Source organism: Leptopilina boulardi, unplaced genomic scaffold (assembly GCF_019393585.1).
Source record: "Leptopilina boulardi isolate dan_hultmark-lab unplaced genomic scaffold, ZJU_Lbou_2.1 LbouV2_300, whole genome shotgun sequence".
Lineage (NCBI taxonomy): Eukaryota > Metazoa > Arthropoda > Insecta > Hymenoptera > Figitidae > Leptopilina > Leptopilina boulardi.
Window position 1 is genome coordinate 1,656,236 of NW_026137864.1, and position 19,772 is coordinate 1,676,007.

At 22.0% G+C, this 19,772-nt stretch overlaps 2 protein-coding genes across 3 annotated transcripts; one reads left to right on the forward strand and one right to left on the reverse strand.

The window, feature by feature from the left end:
• Positions 1–571: 571 nt before the first annotated feature.
• LOC127282625 (mothers against decapentaplegic homolog 4) lies at positions 572–12,279 on the reverse strand. 2 transcript variants are annotated; one of them, XM_051306989.1, is made up of 11 exons: positions 11,509–12,279; positions 9,040–9,188; positions 8,590–8,869; positions 6,260–6,505; positions 5,908–6,045; positions 5,498–5,704; positions 5,200–5,379; positions 3,939–4,184; positions 3,494–3,775; positions 2,391–2,521; positions 572–2,068 (listed from the first exon to the last, which is right to left on the reverse strand). In XM_051306989.1, exons 1-11 carry the CDS (start codon positions 11,573–11,575, stop codon positions 1,988–1,990), a joined length of 2,007 nt encoding a protein of 668 aa, XP_051162946.1. In that variant the 5' UTR covers positions 11,576–12,279; the 3' UTR covers positions 572–1,987. The 2 variants fall into 2 exon arrangements, with proteins under 2 accessions (XP_051162946.1, XP_051162945.1); XM_051306988.1 differs by having other exon boundaries at positions 6,260–6,520.
• Positions 12,280–12,686: 407 nt separating this feature from the next.
• On the forward strand, positions 12,687–19,660 carry LOC127282632 (nucleolar complex protein 3 homolog). The gene is made up of 10 exons (XM_051306998.1): positions 12,687–12,833; positions 13,113–13,427; positions 13,756–14,020; positions 14,120–14,411; positions 15,956–16,290; positions 16,540–16,910; positions 16,983–17,147; positions 17,247–17,604; positions 18,064–18,161; positions 19,249–19,660. The coding sequence occupies exons 2-10, from the start codon at positions 13,150–13,152 to the stop codon at positions 19,508–19,510; spliced, it is 2,424 nt and encodes an 807-aa protein (XP_051162955.1). The 5' UTR covers positions 12,687–12,833; positions 13,113–13,149; the 3' UTR covers positions 19,511–19,660.
• The last annotated feature ends 112 nt before the right edge of the window (positions 19,661–19,772 follow it).

Genomic DNA, 19,772 nt, shown 5'->3' on the forward strand with positions numbered 1-19,772 from the left:
TTATTTCTCTTTTTCATAGCCTTTTTTCTATTATAGGGTTTGTCCCTAAAAAAATTGTATTTCTATTTATTTATCAAAATAATAATAATAAATAATTAAAAAGAAAAAAAAATAGCTAAATCCTTAGGAAAATTTCTATATTATTAATTTAGTTATCTTAATTTTTTTGACAAAAAATATCAATAGAAAAAAATCATTATTTGAAAATCGAAGCGTACATTCCTAAAAGTGTAATTTTTTTTATGCATTGTGCGCATAATGTGATTTAATGTGCAAAACGCATTTTTTTTTTTTTTTTCGTAAAGAAGAAAATATTATCGCCTTTTAATATAATGTTTTTGTTTTTTTTTTTCTTGTGAATATATAAAACTCGATTTCATTTATATAATATCATTATATGAATCAAACTTTCATACATTCTAAGTTATTATTAATTCGTCATAGTTGAGCACTATGATCGAAACTGTGTTATAAAATACAAGATTCGTACAAAATTCTTAAACTCTTACTCTCCGCGAACAATATTAAAAAGATGGCACATGCTTTGTTGGTGTGGAGATTTTAATCTCCATTTGTTTGTTTGTTTTTTTTTGTCTATTTGTTAATTTCATAGAATTTGTATTATTTTTTCTCGTACAGGCAGTGTGACATTCATTTTTTTTTTCTTGAAGGCATAACACTTTTTTACTTACATTAATTTGTCTTCCATTTTATTTATTTAATATTTCTTTCGTACTTATTTTGCAAAAAGAAAAAAAAATTGGTATTTCTGACGAAAAACACTAATCAATTAATTTGTGAACATTTTCGATAAAATATCATTTTCGGGAGAAATTTTTTTACTAAACTGCTAACAAGGATGCTTTTAACTTTAGGGAAAATCTAATAAACAAAAATCAGAAAAAAAAAATTTCAAGATTAAATAAATGTTTTACACACGATTGGTTGTTTCTTTTTCTAAAATTTGAACAAGTGGTTTAAAAAGTAAAAAAAAAAAATAAAAAAAAAAAATACAAATGTCGAACTTAATATTTTGTTTTATCAATATTGCCATTGAACAATAATAATATTTGGTTAACTCTTTAAACCTCTTGACAATATTGTCAAACATATACAGATTTAAATATTTATATAATATATATCTATCTATCTATATATATAATTTTTTTATGAATATTCGCACAAATACGTAATAATAATAATAATAAAATGTTTCTTAAATATTAGATATAAGTATTCAACAAGTTTCTACGTCATAATAGCAACACTGACGAATTGGAGAAGAAGCAATAATTCATAATTTTTTTCTTTCTTTCCTTTCCTTCTTTTTTTTTTTTTTTTTTTTTACAAAAAAGAACTTTGTACCTTGAGAAACATTTTTAGCCTCTTCTCCAACAACAATAATAATGACAATAATAAAAAAAAAAAATAATAATTATCATTCTAATAATATTGAATATAAAAACATTTTTTTTTTTTTTTTTGCAATCATAATAGAAATAAATCAATTAATATTACGAATTCTTTAAAATAAATCACTAAATATTTGAAAAAGGGGACAAACTTATTTTTTCGTCATTCTTTCGTTTTTCGAAAATGTTCATCTCTATTTTTCTCACTTTCACTTAAAAAAAACATTCGTTTGTGTCATTTTTATTAATTGATTATAAAAATTCTTGACTCTATTTAAAAAAAAAAAGAACAAAATTCGTAGCAAATAACAATGTCGTGTTATATAAGTAATCGCTGGATTAATATATAATACAAAACTATCGCTTACCATTGTTTTCTTCTTCTTCTTCTTTCCATAATGCTGTGCACGAAATATAATTTTCTATTATTGAGTGATTTCCGATTATTTATTGGAGTGTCTTGAGTGATGTTATCACTATATTATTAATTGGATTTCTATTTTTTGGACACATGAAATAATGTTTTTTTTTCCATTCAATATATAAATTGATAAAAAATGTTATCAATATTCAAATTATTCGATGCCTCGAGGTCCATCGATTGGCATTGTGTGAAGAACCTCGTCAAGAAGTTGAAGCGCTCGATGAAGATGCACCTTTATTGAGAATAAATTTAAAAAAAAATGTTTTAAACAAATTTTATTAAACCTCTAATTTTGTCTCGTGTCACAGAAATTCATAGTTGATTTTTAGTTTCATAGTAAATAATTTTTATATATTAATTTACTGCAAAAATTTAAATTTCTTGTTATAAAAATGTCAATAAAATAATAAAATCAAAATTTCTTTCAAATTTTGCAAAATGATTAATTAAATAGATAAATAAAATTTATTGAAGATTTTTATTTAATTTAATTTTTTTTTTAATCTATTAAGAATTATTTGAAAGATAATTTATTACGTATTTTTAGAACAAACCTCTATCCAACATGGTGTCTCTTTTATACTTTGTCTTGGATAATCTGGTCCCCATCCTTTGACAAAACTTAATCGTAATATGCAAAGTCGTCGAAGATCGTCAACTCCAATACCAGCAGCCGCACTTAGACCTTTATAAAAAAAATAGTATGCAAATTTTATCATTTTCAAAAATTAAAATAAACTTCTTCAATAACTTAATTATTTAAGCAATTATCAAATTAAAATTATTCCTTTTAACACATTAATTTTAATTTCCACAAACTATAGAAATTAAATTTCCAAATAAGGGAATTAAATTTTTACAAAAAAAAAAAAAAAAAATTGTATCTATAAAATTTTGTATACTACTGTAGTCTTTTATAAAATTGTTGGCAACAATTCAATTTTAGAGTTTTTATTAGAACCTTTTTTAAATAATTGATTTTTGTAAAAAATGCAATTGAAATTTTTTTTAGAAATAATTGAATTTTAAAAGATTTTGTAAAAATTTAAGACAATAATTAAATTTTACAGAATTTTTGGTCATTTCTGTTGATAAAGAATTTACATATTAGAAATTGCAGACAAAAATTTAATTGCAAAGTTTTTAATTGAAAAATAATTTTTAGATTATTGAATTTTTGAAGAATATTAAAAGAAATCATTAAAAATAATTGAATTTCAAAAGAGATATAGTTATAATTGAAATTTTCAAAACTAATTCAAGTTCAATTAATTTTGAATTTTAATTTTTAATAATTTTATTTATTAATTTTTTTAAAAATTATAAACAATTATTAAATTTCATAAAAATTTTAATTAAATATTACTTTAAGATAATTGAATTTGTGAAGAATTTTCATTTAAATTACAAAAAATAATTAATTTAGAAAAGAATTTTAGTTAAAAATTTGTTAAATAATTGAAATAAAGTTCTGATGAAGATTCGCATTATATATACTAATAATACGTAGTTTGTTAAAAAAATATTTAAAAAAAAGTCGTACAATCTAAGGCCTGAATAATGATAAATGAAAAATAAATAAATTTTATGTTAAGAAAATTGTTAAATATGTAAAAATTATTTTTATAATAAAAAGATAAGAATATTTGATAAATACTTTTAGTAATTGGCGCTCCATGAGTAAGATGTCCAGCAACTGCTGCCGCTTGAGCCGCTGCCGCTGCTTGTGCAGTGGCCGCTTGTCCTCTCATTTGTTTATGACATTGCCTCAAATCAAAAACTTTAATATACGCAGTTGGATAGATTTTATGAACAGCATCGCCAGGCGCACGTCCAGCTTCTCTGTCCAAATAATAAGACTGAACAAAGACACTGTGCTCACTTTGACATTTTAGCCAAACATCGCCTTCGCCTCTTAAATCCAAAACCACTCCTTTTCCTAAAATATAACAAATTAACAAAAAAAAAAAAAAAAACATCAAAATACTACAGTTTCTATTTGAAAAAAAATGCGAACATAAAAATATAAATGAAATAGATATTTTTTTCCTAAGAAATAAAATTGAAAAATAGAAATATCGTAATATAAAAAAAGAAATTACCAATGTGAAGACGAGCTTTTTCGCTTTGCTCTGTACGATGTACATTACTGAGTGCACCAAGGCAAAATCTATTACCACCACTGGGATCAACATAGCCGTCAACAGTAACAGTGGGACAACTACTGCTTACTTTAAAAGTTTCTCCTACTTGAGTGTCTAATTCAAAATAACCAACAGAGCACCAATATTCCGGAGCTGGTTGACTTGAGAGTAAATTTCCTCCCACTTCACCACCGTGTGCACCCCCTAAAAAATTTTCTCACTATTCTTACACACAAAAAATTTTAAGTTTTTCTAAATTTAAATTTTTACTATACAAAATAAAACAGACAAATATATTTTTTTTAAATTAAGGGTTAATTTAAGTTTGCGGATAAATTCAAAATTTAAATAAAATTGAAAATTTGTATGAATTGAAATTCGAATAATATAAAACTTCAATTAATTAAAATTTGAATAATTTTAAACTTAAAGTAATTAAAATTCGGAAAATTTGAAATTTAAATCAATTAATCTACAGATTGATTTGAAAATTCATTAATTTTAAGTTTCGATCAATTGAATTTGCATTGGATTAAAATTTGAATTAATAAATTTATTTTGACCAATAAAAATTAAAATTAATTAAAATTTGGATCACATAAATTAAAATTTAAATCGAATAAAATTTAATAACATTTGAACAGTTTGAAATTTTGGATAAATTGAATTTTGTATTGATTGAATTGATAATTGTTTAGAATTAGAATGAATTTAAATTTAGATCGATTACAATTTTTAAAAATAAATATACTTCAAATAATTTAAATTTAGATTTATTAAAAAATTTTGATTAAATTTTCTTCGATTTATTTTGATGATTGTAAAGTTTCATTCCTAGTTATTTGTTTTTTAAGTTTAAAAACTGAAAAAGCAAAATTTAGGTTCCGAAATAACGATTTTAAAATTTTTATCATAAGGGTTTCGGTTTTTGGTTTCTTAAAAATTTCTATTTTTTCGGTTATGATCTCTGCTAAAATTATTATTTAGCAAATTTGATTTTTCAAAAATTTTTTAAAAATATTAATATTTGAGAAAGTTGTCATTGGAAAAAAATTCTTTTTTAAGCTCGTCTCGTAATGTAATTTTCAATTTTATTAAAAAATATCTGTTTAAAATAAGTAAATAATGAAAAAAAAAAATTTATATAAAAATAATTTGTTTTCCCGGAATAATGAAATTGTATACAATTTAAAATTAAAAGACAAAATACACAACTCACAATACGATGTTGTATGAAGATGCCGATGATCGGGAGGTTGCATACTTTGTGTATAAGTTAAAGTATTCGCACCAGTCCATTGTGGCGCACCAGTATTGTAAGGATTCGTTACAGCCGCCACAGGAAAACCATTTTGATGATGTAAATGCACCGGTGAAACTGGAGAACCTTGACTACCACCTATTAAAATAAAAAAGAAAATTTTAATACAAATTTAAAAAAAAATTATTTCACATTATTTACAAAGGCAAATTAAAGACAAATCAGAAAAAATAAATCAATTTTAAAATAAACATACTTAAAGTTGCTGCCAATGGATCAACAGCTGGTTGAGGTTGATTAAGATCCTGAGGTGGTGTTGTAGTTCCATAAAAAGGTTCAGCAGACTGTCCCTGATTGGAATTTAAAATTTGTCCACTTGCATTAGCACTTGGTGTATTTAATGGTTGTTGTTGTTGTTGTTGTTGTTGGTTACCAACTGAATGACCCATCGTATGTACTACAGCTAAAACGAATATAAATTATAACAAAATCAGATTATTAAATAATAATAATTTTTTTTTTTTTTTTTGAGACAATAATTACATTTTTTTCCGAGTTACACAAATCGTAGGATTAACAAAATATGGTTCATTAAAAAAAAATGCGTGTAATTTGAAAATAAGCAAAATGATATGGTAAAAATAAAAAATAACCCGTTTTACGTACAATGATGTATGTTTCGCGTTGAAGAGTGATGAGGCGTGGGAATCCATGTCTGTCGGGGGCAATTATTCTCTTCCAATTTGTTGTGTGGATTATTACCATTAACTCCCCCGCCTCCACTAAACATTCCCTCCCCATTGGCTGTGCGAAACAAAATTCAAAAAATAAAACAGAAACAATAAAAAGCAGAAATGCAACAAAAAATAAAGAACAAAAGCAAAATTAAATTGGAGAGTTAATAGTATTTTTTTTCTTTTTTAAATTGGAAAGAGTTTTTAGTAGAGAAGGTAAAAAATGTGTGTGTGGAAACAAACAAAAAAAAAAAAAAAAAAAAAAAAAAAATTGTTAAAAATACCTGGATTTTGTGTTGAATGACCGGGCATAAATGGTTGTTGTGGTTGTGGATTATTTGTTGCTGGCGGTTGTGTTGGTGGATGATGTTGAATCGTTTGATTCATTTCGCCATCAACTTCCATTCCTGAACTTGCACCAACACCAGTTACTGCTGCTCCAGTTCCTCCACCAACTGTATATTCGTCTTTGACTAAACGTCCCGCAGGTCCAACTCCAACGCCCGATTGTAGTGTCAATCCTGACAGGTCTGTAAAGAACGGGTCTGTTTGGGGGAAACCAACCCAGTCCGTCATACACCAAAGCGACAATAGTAAATTAATAATTGCTAACGATTAAAAAAAAAAAAAAAAAAAAAAAAAAAGACCAACTCGAGAAAAACCATAAAATTAATATCTGCATTACGTGAGAAATTAAGGCCTCAGATCGAATTTAAACTGCTGTAGTTTTTTTTTTTTTTTTTTTTTAATTTCTGACAATTCAATTTTGGATTTTCTATTTAAAACTTTTTTAAATAATTGAATTTTTAAAGAAAAATTAAAATTATTAAAAAAATAATTGAACTTTGGATGTTAATATTTTTAGAAATAATTGAATTTCAAAATATTTTATTAAATTTCAGACTATATAATTAAATTTTACTGAATTCAAAATAATTTATCAAATAGTTTTAAATAATTTTTTTTTTTAAATTAATTGAACTATAAGTGAATTTTAATTAAAAATTTTCGGTGATTTCTGTTATTGAAGAATTTATTAGAAATTATAGACAAAAATTGAATGTCAAAAGTTATTAATTGAAAAATTCTTTCAAATAATTGAATTTTTGAAGAATATTATAAAAATCATTTAAAATCATTAAATTTTGGAAGTTGACAATTTTAAAAATAATTAAATTTAAGGTTTTATATAGAAATTTTTGAAAATAATTGAATTCAAATGATTTTGAATTGAAATTTTTTAATGATTTCTATTGCTGAAGAATTGAAAATAATTTATCAAATAATTTAAATGAAAAATGAAATTTTTTTTTTAAAAAATAATTGAATTACGGAAAAATTATAATTGAAATTATTAAATTTCAAAAAATTTTAGATGAAATTTTTTTTTAAATAATAAATTTTCAAAGGTTTTAAATTGAAATTTTTGATAATTTTATTTGATTGTTTTTTAAATTGTCAACAATTTGTTGAATTTCATTAAATTTTTAATTGAAATATAATTTAAGATAATTGAATTTGTGAAGAATTTCATTAAAATTATTGAATATAATTAATTTAGAAAAAAATTTGTTAAATAATTGAAATAAAGCAGATCTGCATTGTATACTAAAAAAGACGTATTTTGTTTACAAATTTTTTTAAAAATGTGAAAAAAAATAGAAAAAGTTGTATTTTCAAAAAAAAAAGTCAGAAAAAATCGAAAAAGTCATATAATCCGAGGCCTGGAAATTAGTTTTGCTTCAAAGAAAAAAAAAACTGTAGCTTTAGCCGCACCGATGTACCACTGATTTACATCCAACTTTCCTTTTTCTCAATTTTATTTAATTTTTTTTTTCTCCTCACTATTTCTATTTTATAATTTTCTCTTTTATTCTTAAATTTACCAATTTTTTTCAAATTACTGAAAATTTCCTAATAAAAAAAATATATATATAAATAAATAATCCGATTTTAAATGAAAAAAATTAGATTCGTTGAATTAAAATCAGTAGATTTAAACATAAATAAAGCATTTTTCAAAAAAAAAAACTGCAATTACATGAAACAATTTCTTTTTTTTTTTGTAAATTTAAGCAACATTAAAACTTTAGCTGGACAAGTGAGTCTGTTTTCTTACTTTTAGTATGTTTAAAATAGTTTTTTTTTTTTTTGTTATATTTTGTAACATCATCTGTTGACATTATATTCTTATCTAGAAAAGAAATTAATTACGAACCACGATAAAAGTTATCATAAAATTTGAGCTTTAAAATTATTTTTTAAAATACTTTCAATTCACAATTTATTCAAATAATTATTTTTAAATTAAATTTTTCATTTGAAAAAATTGTATTTATAATTTATATTTTAATATAACAAATAATAGCTCTTAAAGAATGTTATTTATTTTATTTTTTTTTTTGAAGCCTTTTGCGCCTTTCGCAATAAAAAAATTTAAAGAAATGAAAACATGCCTTGTTAAATGATACTTGTGTTTTGAAAAACAAATGAATATATTGAAAGCCACAGCTATTTTTAAAAGTGAAGCCCAATATTATTATTATTATTATATTAAAGACAAGACGAGTTGCAAAAAAAATAATAATTTCTTTTTACCATGCATAAAACATACCTATCCCGGGTGAGACGACTCTTTCATAATGATAAGGATTCACACAAACAGAATCACATTTGAGATCAAAAGCAAATTGGCAGTATTTCACATGTTTCAATTCATTTTTATGAAGATCGGGCCATCGCCAAATTCTTGCATAAATCACATGGGGAAATCCTTTACGTCCAGCCACCTGTAATCTTCCATCCAAAGTTCTTTGAATTGTAACACACTTACTTGGATGTGCTCCATTTGTTGTTATTGCTGTTATCAAACTATCGAGCTCTTCTCTTTTTTCCTTTAAAGCAAAAGAAAAGAAAAAATAATATTATAAATTACAATTTTATTAAATTAAAATTCAATTAAAATAATCTTATATTTTACTTTTAAATTAATTTAATTTTAAAAATATATATTATTTTACTTTAATTAATTAATAAAAGGAATGGTAAACCATTTTTTTAGTACCTTTAATTTTTTCACCAATGATTCAATAGCTCTTTTGCTGAAAGTTTCACTTTCACCTCCTTGACGATGGCACATAAGCGAATGCACAATACTTAAACATGCATCCGCACTCGTTGGTGCACTAGGTACCATTCCCGTCATTTCTCTTACTGAAAATTGCAACATAAATGTTATAAATTTTTGAAAATTACAAAAGAAAAAAAAGAAAATATTTTTTTATTCAAATTATTATTATTTTTGATCAAAATTTTTTGCAATATTTCTTGATCAATAATTTATTGAAATAAAAATTTGTAGACAAAAAATTAGTTAATATATTTTGAGTACAAAAAAAATGTCGTTTTAGTCGATTTACATAAGAAGAAAAGACAAAAAAAAATCGATTTTTGAAATTTTAATAAATTTAATTTAATAAATACTTTATTTCTATTAACCATTATTTTTTTGGATATTAAAAGTAAATTTTAATAATTTCTTAATAAAAATAATTACATAGAAAATAATTACGAAATTTCATTTAGATAATATTTCAAAATTTTACTGAAACAAATTTCCATGAATTTTAACAAATTTTAGATTTGTAAAAAAAATATAAAAGTTACATTTTTAAAAAATTTGTTGAAGTCGGAATTAAAAAGTTGATTGGAATTTAAAATTTTGGCAAAGTTTTTAGTTTTAATGGTAAACAAATTTTCGAATAATAATTAAAATTTACAGATTTTTAAATTACATTTTTTTTAAATAATTGAATTGCATATTTTAAATTTGAAATAAATTTTCTGCAAATTTAAACTGTTGTACATAGTTTTTTGTTTTTTTAATTTTTGACAATAATTAAATTTTACAAATTTGAAAATAATTTATCAAATAATATTAGAAAACATTTCTTTAAAAATTATTTAATTTTCGAAGACTCACAATTCATATTTCGTCAAAATAATTAAACTTCAAGTGGTTTCAGTCGATTTTAAATTCCCAACAAAGTCGAAAAAGTAATTTTTTTTTTATTTCAACTAAATTTAGTTAATAAATATTTTACTTTAAATAACTACTATCATTAGACATTTAATTCATTTTAATAATTCCTTAATAAGAATAATATCAAGAAAATTTATTTCGAATAATTCAGAATCGAATGAAGACAATTTTTCGAAATTTTAATTAAGTAGGAAAAATTTATAATAAAAAATTCTTAAAGTTTCATATTTTAAATTTTTTGAAGTTTGATTTAAGCAATTTATTTGATTTTAAAATTTTGTCATAGTTTTAATGGCCAAAATAATTTTAAACAAAAATTAAGTTTTACAGATTTTTAAATTAAATTTTGTTCAAATAATTGAATTGTAGAAGGTTTAATTTTGAAATAAATTTTATGCAAATTTAAACTGTTGTAGTTTTTTCTTTTAATTTTTGACATCAATTTCAATTTTAGAGTTTTTATTTGAAACATTTTTAAATATAATTTAATTTTTAAAGAAATATTAATGTAAAAAATAATTGAAAATAATTGAATATTGAATTTTAAAAGATTTTGAAAAATTTTCTGACAATAATTAAATTTTATAGAATTGAAAATAATTTGATTAAACGTTTTTCAAAAATAATTTAATTTTCGAAAATTTACAATTCAAATTGTTGAAAATAATTGAATTTCAAGTGATTTTTGATTGAAATTTTCAATGATTTCTGTTGGTGAAGAATTTATTTGAAATTACAGACTAAAATTGTATTTCAAAAGTTTTTAATTGAAAATTGCTTTCAGATATTTGAAATTTTATATAATATTATAAAAATCATTAAAAATAATTGTAATTCGGAAGAGTGGCAGTTAAAATTTTCAGAAATAATTGAATTTCATAAAATTTTTAATTGAAAAATAATTTAATTATTAAAGAAATTCATTAAAATTATTGAAAATAATTCATTTAGAGAAGAATTTTATTAAAAAAAAATTTTTTTGAATAATTGAAATAAATAAAATCTGCATTGTATACCAAAAAAAGATGTATTATGTTTCACACTTTAAAAAAATATATATATATATAAAAAAAGTCGTATCGAATTAAAATAAGTCTAAAAAAAAATTGTATTTTCGAAAAAATGACAGAAAAAACGAAAAAAGTCTTATAAATCCGAGACATGAATTTTGACTATAATTTCACCTTTTTTTTCATGTGCCTAAAGTTTTGAACGTTCAAATGAAGAAAAACATATTTTTGTGTTCATAAATTTTTTCAAAATTACTACTGCAATTAAAAATAAAAAAATACATTCAACATTTATTTTATTTTTTTACACAAAAAACAGTATTTTATAATAAAATTTAAAGCTAAAAAATTAGTAAACAAATGTTTCGTCCATTTAAACATTCAGAACTTGCAAAACTTCCCCCACCTCTAAAATGTTGAATTTGATACAGAATAGATGTATGATATATATATAAAATTAAAAATTTGAAAAAAATCTTACTTTCGGGATTTGATTGCATCGGGGGCGAGGGGTAAAGGTGACTACCCCCGCCCGCGAGTCCAACCATCTCTGTGAAAGCCGTGGCGGCAATTGTTGATGTCCTTTTCCTTCAAATGTCTGACCTTACCCTTACGTCGAACCCCAAAACATTCAATCCCCTTATGCTCCAGCATCTAGTGAAATACTTGTGCCATGTGTTTCGGCGTTTAATCTTATTCAATATTAATGGAAATTTACAATTTCAATCAACCGAAGTAAACACGACACCAAGAGATTAAAAAAGAAACAATATACATACAAAGTTTGTTTCATTCAATACAAATGAAAATCCACACAAGTCAACGACATGAACATCGGTTCACACACGAGTGTAATAAAGTATTATAACAAAAAAAAAAAACACACAACTTCCACTGTAGTTCCGAAAAAACAAAAAAATCAACAACACTTGAGTTTTCGTCTCAAGAACACTTGTATCGTTTGTACATTATTTATTGCGATCTTGTTTTTATGTATATCAACACTGAACAATCAGAAAAAGAAAAAAAAATGCTCACTCGTCTATAGAAGAGTGTCGAAATTTTCTTTTTAAAAAAAATACACCAAAATAAAAATCAAATTCGATAGAATTGTTTATTTAATGAGATTACTACCTTTCACTCATTGTTTCTCACTCTCTGACTTGTTCTACGATTATTGCAATTTACACACAATTTTCATCCTTGGAAAAAACAAAGCCGTACACAGCAGCAGCAGCAGCAGCTAACGCAAAAATTCTGCGAATGCCATCAACATTACGATATGGCGGCGCTGCTTGTACACTTCTTTTTTAAAGAGCGGGATTTTGAACTCTTATTAAAAAAACATTTTTGTGTTATAAAACATTAATTTTATTTATATTTTAATAATTATTTATATTCTTTTATTAAATTAGAAAAATATTTAAAAATTTCTATAAATAAATGAAAATAATTATAAAAAATTATTTATGAATTTAAATTAATCTTCAATTTTTGATATTTGAAATTCTTTAGAAAATTAAAAATGGCGGTATTTAAAAACAAGTGAACCAATCGATGATGTCTATTAGAAATTCTAGATTTCTTATTGGATGTATTATATTTCTTATTCGCTTCGTACCAATTGTTAAGTACTACCAACTTTGTGGGGGAAAAAAAACAACGTGGTTCGTTAAAATTCTCTTGAGGTTATGTACAGAATAATAATATAAAAGAAAACAATCATATTTATTAATTAAATGAGTGATAAATTAAAAATTATCAAAAATATTATTGCATTTATATAAAGAAATAAGATAAATTAAGGTAAGAATTTTATTGGTCAATTTTTATTAATTTACATATTTTAATAACAAACATGACATTTATCCACGTTTTTTTCTTCTTTTTTTCACGTTGAAATTATTTAAAATCTTTATAAAACTAATTCGACTAGATAAAAGGGTTTTTTTTTCCAAATGTACAATATAGAAAATATTTTTTTAAAAAAATTCTAAAAAAGTTTTTTTTTTATCTTTTCATTTCTATTTGTAGCTTTGTATCGACTTCGTTATTTTATATTTTTATTATCTTTTTTATTCAAAGATTGTTGAAAAGTAATTATTAAAAAAAAAAAAAAAAAATGAAGATCAGCAAAGTGAAAAGAAGTAATCAAAAACGAACAAAGCTCGCGAAACAAGGTAAATTAAAAACTCGAAGACATCGTGATAAACCGAAAAAACAAATTCAAAAACCTCAACAATCGCGAATCAACAATACTCAGGAAGATGAAGAAGGAAGTGATGATGATAGAAATATGTTGGAAATGGTGGAAAAAGATGATTTGTCTTTTCTCAAAGAAGCTATTTCAAATAAATCCTATGAACTTTTAAAAAAAATTCGTTGTACAGACAATCAAAAGTAAGTTTAAAAATTTTTTTTAATTGTAGTTAATTAGACTTAATATTACTAGCTTATCAATAGTAATAAATTTATGTTTATTAATTTTTTTTTTATCTTAAATTAAGTCTTAAAATTTTTTTTCAACATTTATAAATCTTTAGAAGAATTCTCGAAAATTAAATTAATATGATTTTTAAAATATAATTCTTTTTCAAAGTAATAAACTTATTTTTTCATAATTATTATTATTTTTATTTTAAATTCAAGTCAAATTTTCAACATTAATAAATCTTTAGGCAAATTCTCGAAAATTTAATTTTAAAATTAAATTTTCTTTTTCTATCAGGCAAAGTAAAAAATCTAAAAAAACACAAGAAAATCTAGAATACAGATATGAGAAAACAGCATTCAAAGGAGTTGAAGAAGATATGGGAAAAGAATTTAAATTTCTTTTACCAATTAAAACAAAAGATGGATTTGTTAAAACTAGAGCGATTGAAAAAGAAAATGTTGAAGATGAAGAAATGCTGGAAGAAGAAAAAGAAGAAGATAAGGAAGTAGACGAAGATGAAAAAAGTGATACCGATTCTTTAGATTTAGATTTAAAAGAGGTAATTGTAATTTATTTTATTTTTCTAATCTTATTATTTCATTTATTACATATATAATTATAAAAAGTAGAGATTTAAAATTTTTTTCTAAATTTAAAGGATACAAAGGATTTAAATGAAATTGAACATGTTTCAACGGCAAAATTATTGGCATGTCGTGAAGAAGTTTTAAAATCTCGACGTTATACTATTGGCATTTTATCGAGTAGCATTTTGGAAGATCCACAATTAAGATCGAAAAATTTTACAATGCTACTTGATTTTATGGATGAGAAAAATCCTGAAGTTTACATTACTGTTAGAAAATTAGCAACAGCATCACTTCTTGAAATTTTTAAAGATATTCTGCCATCTTATCACATTACACAAGTTAATCAAGAAGGAGTTAAATGTAAGTATAATTTAAAATTTTATTTCATTTTAAAAATGATTTCTTTTAATTTTTTTTAATTTCGACTTTTTTTTTTACAAAATTAAAAATAAACACGCCTTTTTCAGTGTACAATGCAGATCTTTTTCAGATCATATTTATTTCAATTATTTAACAAATTCTTAACTAAAATTCTTCTCAAAATAAATTTTCATCAATAATTTTAATTAAATTCTTCACAATTTTCTTAAACTATTTTTCAATTCAAAATTTTATGAAATTCAATAATTTTTTGAAATTTGAAAAAAATCAGCAAATAAAATTAACAAAAATTCTAATTAAAAATTACTTAAAATTAAATTATTTTCAAAATTTTCAATTTAAAACCTTTGAAAATTTAATTATTTCTAAAATTTTTCATCTAAAACAAACTAAAAGTTAATATTATTATTATTATTGCTGTCATTGTTATAATAACTAAAAGTTAATATTTTCAACTATAATTCTTTCAAAATTCAATTATTTTAAAAAAGTTTTCATTTTTAATTCAAATTATTTTCAATTCTGTAAAATTTAATTATTATTTAAAAAAAAAATCTGCTGAAATTCAATTATTTATAAAAATTTCAGCTCTAACTCTTCCGAAATTCAATTATTTTTAATAATTTGTATAATATTCTTTAAAATTTCAAATATCTGAAAGAAATTTTCAATTAAAAACTGTTGAAATTCAATTTTTGTCTGTAATTTCGAATAAATTCTTCAGCAACAGAAATCAGCGAAAATTTCAATCAAAAATTACTTAAAATTCAATTATTTTTGAAAAAGGTTTTATAAAATTATTTTCTAAATTATTTTCAATTCTAAAAAATTTAATTATTGTCAGAAAATTTTTCAAAATCTTTTGAAATTCAATATTCAATTATTTTTATTAATAATTTTAATATTTCTTTAAAAATTAAATTATTTAAAAAAGTATCAAATAAATGTTCAATGTCAGAAATTAAAACAAAAAACTAAGTATAACTGTTTAAATTTGCAGAAAATTTATTGCAAATTTAAACTTTCTGCAATTTAATTATTTGAACAAAATTTAATTTACAAATCTGTAAAACTTAATTATTGTTCAAAATTTTTTTGGACATTAAAACTCAAAACTGTAACAAAATTTTAAAATGGAATAAATTGCTTAAATCAGACTTCAAAAAATTTAAAATATGAAACTTTAAGAATTTTATTTTATAAATTTATCCTATTTAAATTAAAATTTTGAAAAAATTTGTCTTAGTTCGATTCTGAAATATTTGAAATAAATTTTTGTAATAAATATTTTTATAGAATTATTCTTATTAAAAAATTAATAAAATAACTTTAATATCCAATTAACATTAGTTTTTTAAAATAAAATTATTTTCTTAACTAATTAAATTTAGATAAAATAAAAACAAATCGTCTTTTTCGACTTTTTTTTTTAATGTAAATTGACTAAAGCAATTTTTTTGCGCTCTAAAGTCAATCCAAGGTATGTATTTTGTTTTACTAAAAAGAAATTTTTTCATTTTCAGTAAAAAAAGATACATTTCAACTACAAAACTATGAAGCTGATTTGTTAAAGAATTACAAAAATTATTTGCAAAAATTGGAGAAAATGGCTAAAATTTTATACAAAAAAGGAAATTCCATGCGAAGATTGAATGATCGTGAAATTCAATTGGCATCATTGGCCGTGAATTGCATGTGCGATTTATTGTTAACACATCCATATTTCAATTTTTCAAATAATATCGCAAAATTTCTTATTCCATTGTTAGATAATAAACTTTCATCAATAAGAGAAATTGTCGTCAAATGTTTTACACAAATTTTCAAAGAAGACAAACGTGGAGAATTATCTTTGATGGTAAATATCAATATTTAAATAAAATATTAATATTTTTTTAGTAGAGAAATAAAAAAAAAACCTTATAAGAGGCATTCCACGTGAGATTTTCATTCAAAAATTTTTTTTCCCGAAATCTTTATACAAACTAAGAAAATACAATTTTTTTAGTTTTTATATAGATTTCGGAAAAAAATTTTTGAATGAAAATCTCGCGTGGAATACCCCATAGTTAAATTATTCTTTTTTTTTTGTACTTTGCTTAAATAGATTGTACAACAGTTAAATAAATATATAAAACCTCGTGGACATACTGTTCATCATGAGGTAATATCTGTTTTATTGGGATTGCGAATAAAAGATATAAATTTGGATAAAGAAAAAGATGAGGAATTAAAGAAGCAAAAATTAATGTCACATAAGCAAAGAATATTAGCGTTAAGTAAACGTGAACGAAAGAAGAGTAAAAAACTTGAACAAGTTGAAAAAGAACTTTTAGAAACAAAAGCTGAGGAAAATAAAAAGGCAATGGAAAAAGTTTTCACCGATATTACATCATTGGTGTTTACAATTTATTTCCGAATTTTAAAACAAGCACCAAGCAGTAAAATTCTATCAGCTTGCCTAGAAGGATTAGCCAAGTAAAATGAAAATCTAATTAAATTATTGTTATTTCTAATTTTTTTCTTATTAATTATTATTTTATTTTTAAGATTCGCCCATTGTATAAATTTGGAATTCTATCAGGATATCGTCAATGTTTTAAGTGCTTTATTAGAGGAAGGAAATTTAGCATTGAGAGAAAGACTCAATTGTATTCAAACTGTTTTTATTATTTTGTCCGGTCAGGGTTCTGCATTAAATATAGATCCTCATAGGTAGGTGAAAAGAAAAATTTTAATATTAAATTTTCCATTTGAAATTTTAATTCTTAAAAAAAAGCAACATAAATTTGAGAGAAATTTTTATATTTTCAGATTTTATTCTCATCTTTATAAAAATCTATTAAACGTTCATGCAGGAAGAAGTTATACGGAAATTGATGTTGTTTTGAAAGTATTGGTTTTAGCGTTGGTTCATCGACAGAAGAATATTACACAAAATCGATTAATAGCGTTTGTAAAAAGAATTGCTACCATGGCTTTAGGTTTACAGCATAATGGAGCACTTGGCGCTCTTGGTGTAATTAAAACAATAATGCAACTTGGAAAAGCAGCATATATTTTATTAGACACTGATAGTGGCTGTGGCGATGGTCTTTATTTATCAGAATTAGATGATCCTGAATATTGTAATGCAAAATCTACAGCTTTATGGGAAATTATTGCGTTGCAGGTAAATTATTGTTTTTTTTCACAATAATTAGTAACAAAAAAATTAATCTTACTCGTATTAAATTTAGAAAATTTAATTTTTATATTTCATTATTATAATGCTAAAAATTCTTTTACAAACGCTTTTTTATTTTATGAGGTACATTTTTTAGAAAAATTAATAATTTGATAAAAATTAATTTTAAATTAATTAAAAATAATTAAATTAATAATGAAAAATTTTATTATATTAGATTTCAACGATTGTGAGATAAAACTTTTTTTTAAATTGAATATTATTAATTGATTCAATGAATTTATTTAAATTTATTATATAAATCATTAGATTTCAACGATAATCAAAGAAAAGACATTTAAAAATTTTTAAAGACTAAAAATTAATTTAAATTTAATTAGTTTTAAGTAAATGCTTTCGAAATAAAAAACGAGTTAATTTAAAAATAATTTAAAAATTTTTTAGCGACATTATCACAATACTGTGCATCAGGTTGCAAAAAATATTGCCTGGGAAGTTCCAGCCAGTGGAGAGGGCAGTTTATCGCCTGAAATTGCAAAATTGTGAGTTATAAATATTAATTTGAAAACAAATTTTTAAAGTATTTAAAAATAGAGAGAGAAAAAAATAGTAACGTTGTAAATTATAAATTTTTGTTTATTTTAACTCAGGCCTCAAATTTACAACTTTTTCCAACTTTTTTTCAAAAATTCTACTTTTTTCGACTTATTTTAATAAAATGCGACTTTATTAAATTCTTTTTTCAACATTTTTAAGTAAAATAGGAATTTTTTTAGTCTACAATGCAATTTTTCCAAAATTTAATTACTTAACAAATTTTTAACTAAACTTCTTGGCTAAATTAATTATTTTCATAAAATTCTTGAAAACTTCAATTATCTGAAATTATTTTTCAATTAAATATTTTAAAAGATTAAATAATTCTTTAAAATTTCTAAAAGAAAAACATTTCAGTAAATAAAAAATATCAAAAATTTCAATTCAAAATTACATAAAATTCAATTATTTCTAAAAATTTAAACTTAATAATTAATAATAATTTCAAACAATAATTTTTATCATGTTCTTCAAGAAATCAATTATTTAAAACAATTTTTTAAATTAAAAATTCAGTAAAATTTAATTATTTGCAGAAATTAAAAAAATTTCAATTTGAAATTTTATTAAATTGAATTATTTACTTCTAAAAATTTTAATTTAATCACTTCTATTATTTTCAATATAAAATTTGTTATAATTAAATTTTTTCTAAAAATTTCCATTATAACTCTTTAAAAATTCAATTATTTTAAATAAATGTTATCTTAAATTGTTAAATTATTATTATCAACCAATAATTTTCATCAAATTCTTCAAAAAAAAAATGAAATTATTTAATAATTCGTAATTAAAATTTATTAATTTTAATTATTTCAATTAAAAATTCAGTAAAATTTAATTATTGATTGTAATTTAAAAATAAACTTGAAAAATTAAAATTTTCGAAAATTTAAAATTGCTGAATTAAAAAAAAAAAAAAAACTATTTGAAACTTAATCCAAAGTCTGTTAACTTTTTAATTTTTTCCATAAAATAAAAATGATGTTTAAAGTGAAAAAAGAAAAATTATTTTTCATTTTTTTTTTTTAGAAATCCAGAAGAACTTTGCCAAGAATACGATCCTGTGACAGTTGCTTTTAAACCAGCAGTAGCTATTCCAAAAAAAGTGACACCGAAAATTTTAACGAAATATGAATTTGCTAATATGAAATTTGAAAATTATGTTAATGAACGTTTCAACAATGTTATTATCGACGATGAAAAATTCGATATTTGTGCTTCACTTCGGAAAAGAAAATCTTTAAATTTAGCAAAAGAAACGAAAATTTCAAAAAGAAAACGAACGAAATAATGGATTTATTGTATATAGGAATTATAAACATTTTTTTAAATTTAGAAATTAATTACAAATTTTTTCAATTTTTGTAAACTAAAAATAAAATTGAACAATACATTTGTATAAATAAAAAATAATAATAAAACAAAATTTAGTTATTATTTACATTATTACTTTTATTTCTATTTTCCATTATATATTTTTTGTTTTCTATTTTTCCTATTAATTTATTAATAATTATTAATTCACCGTGTTTACTAGTTTATTAAATTATAAA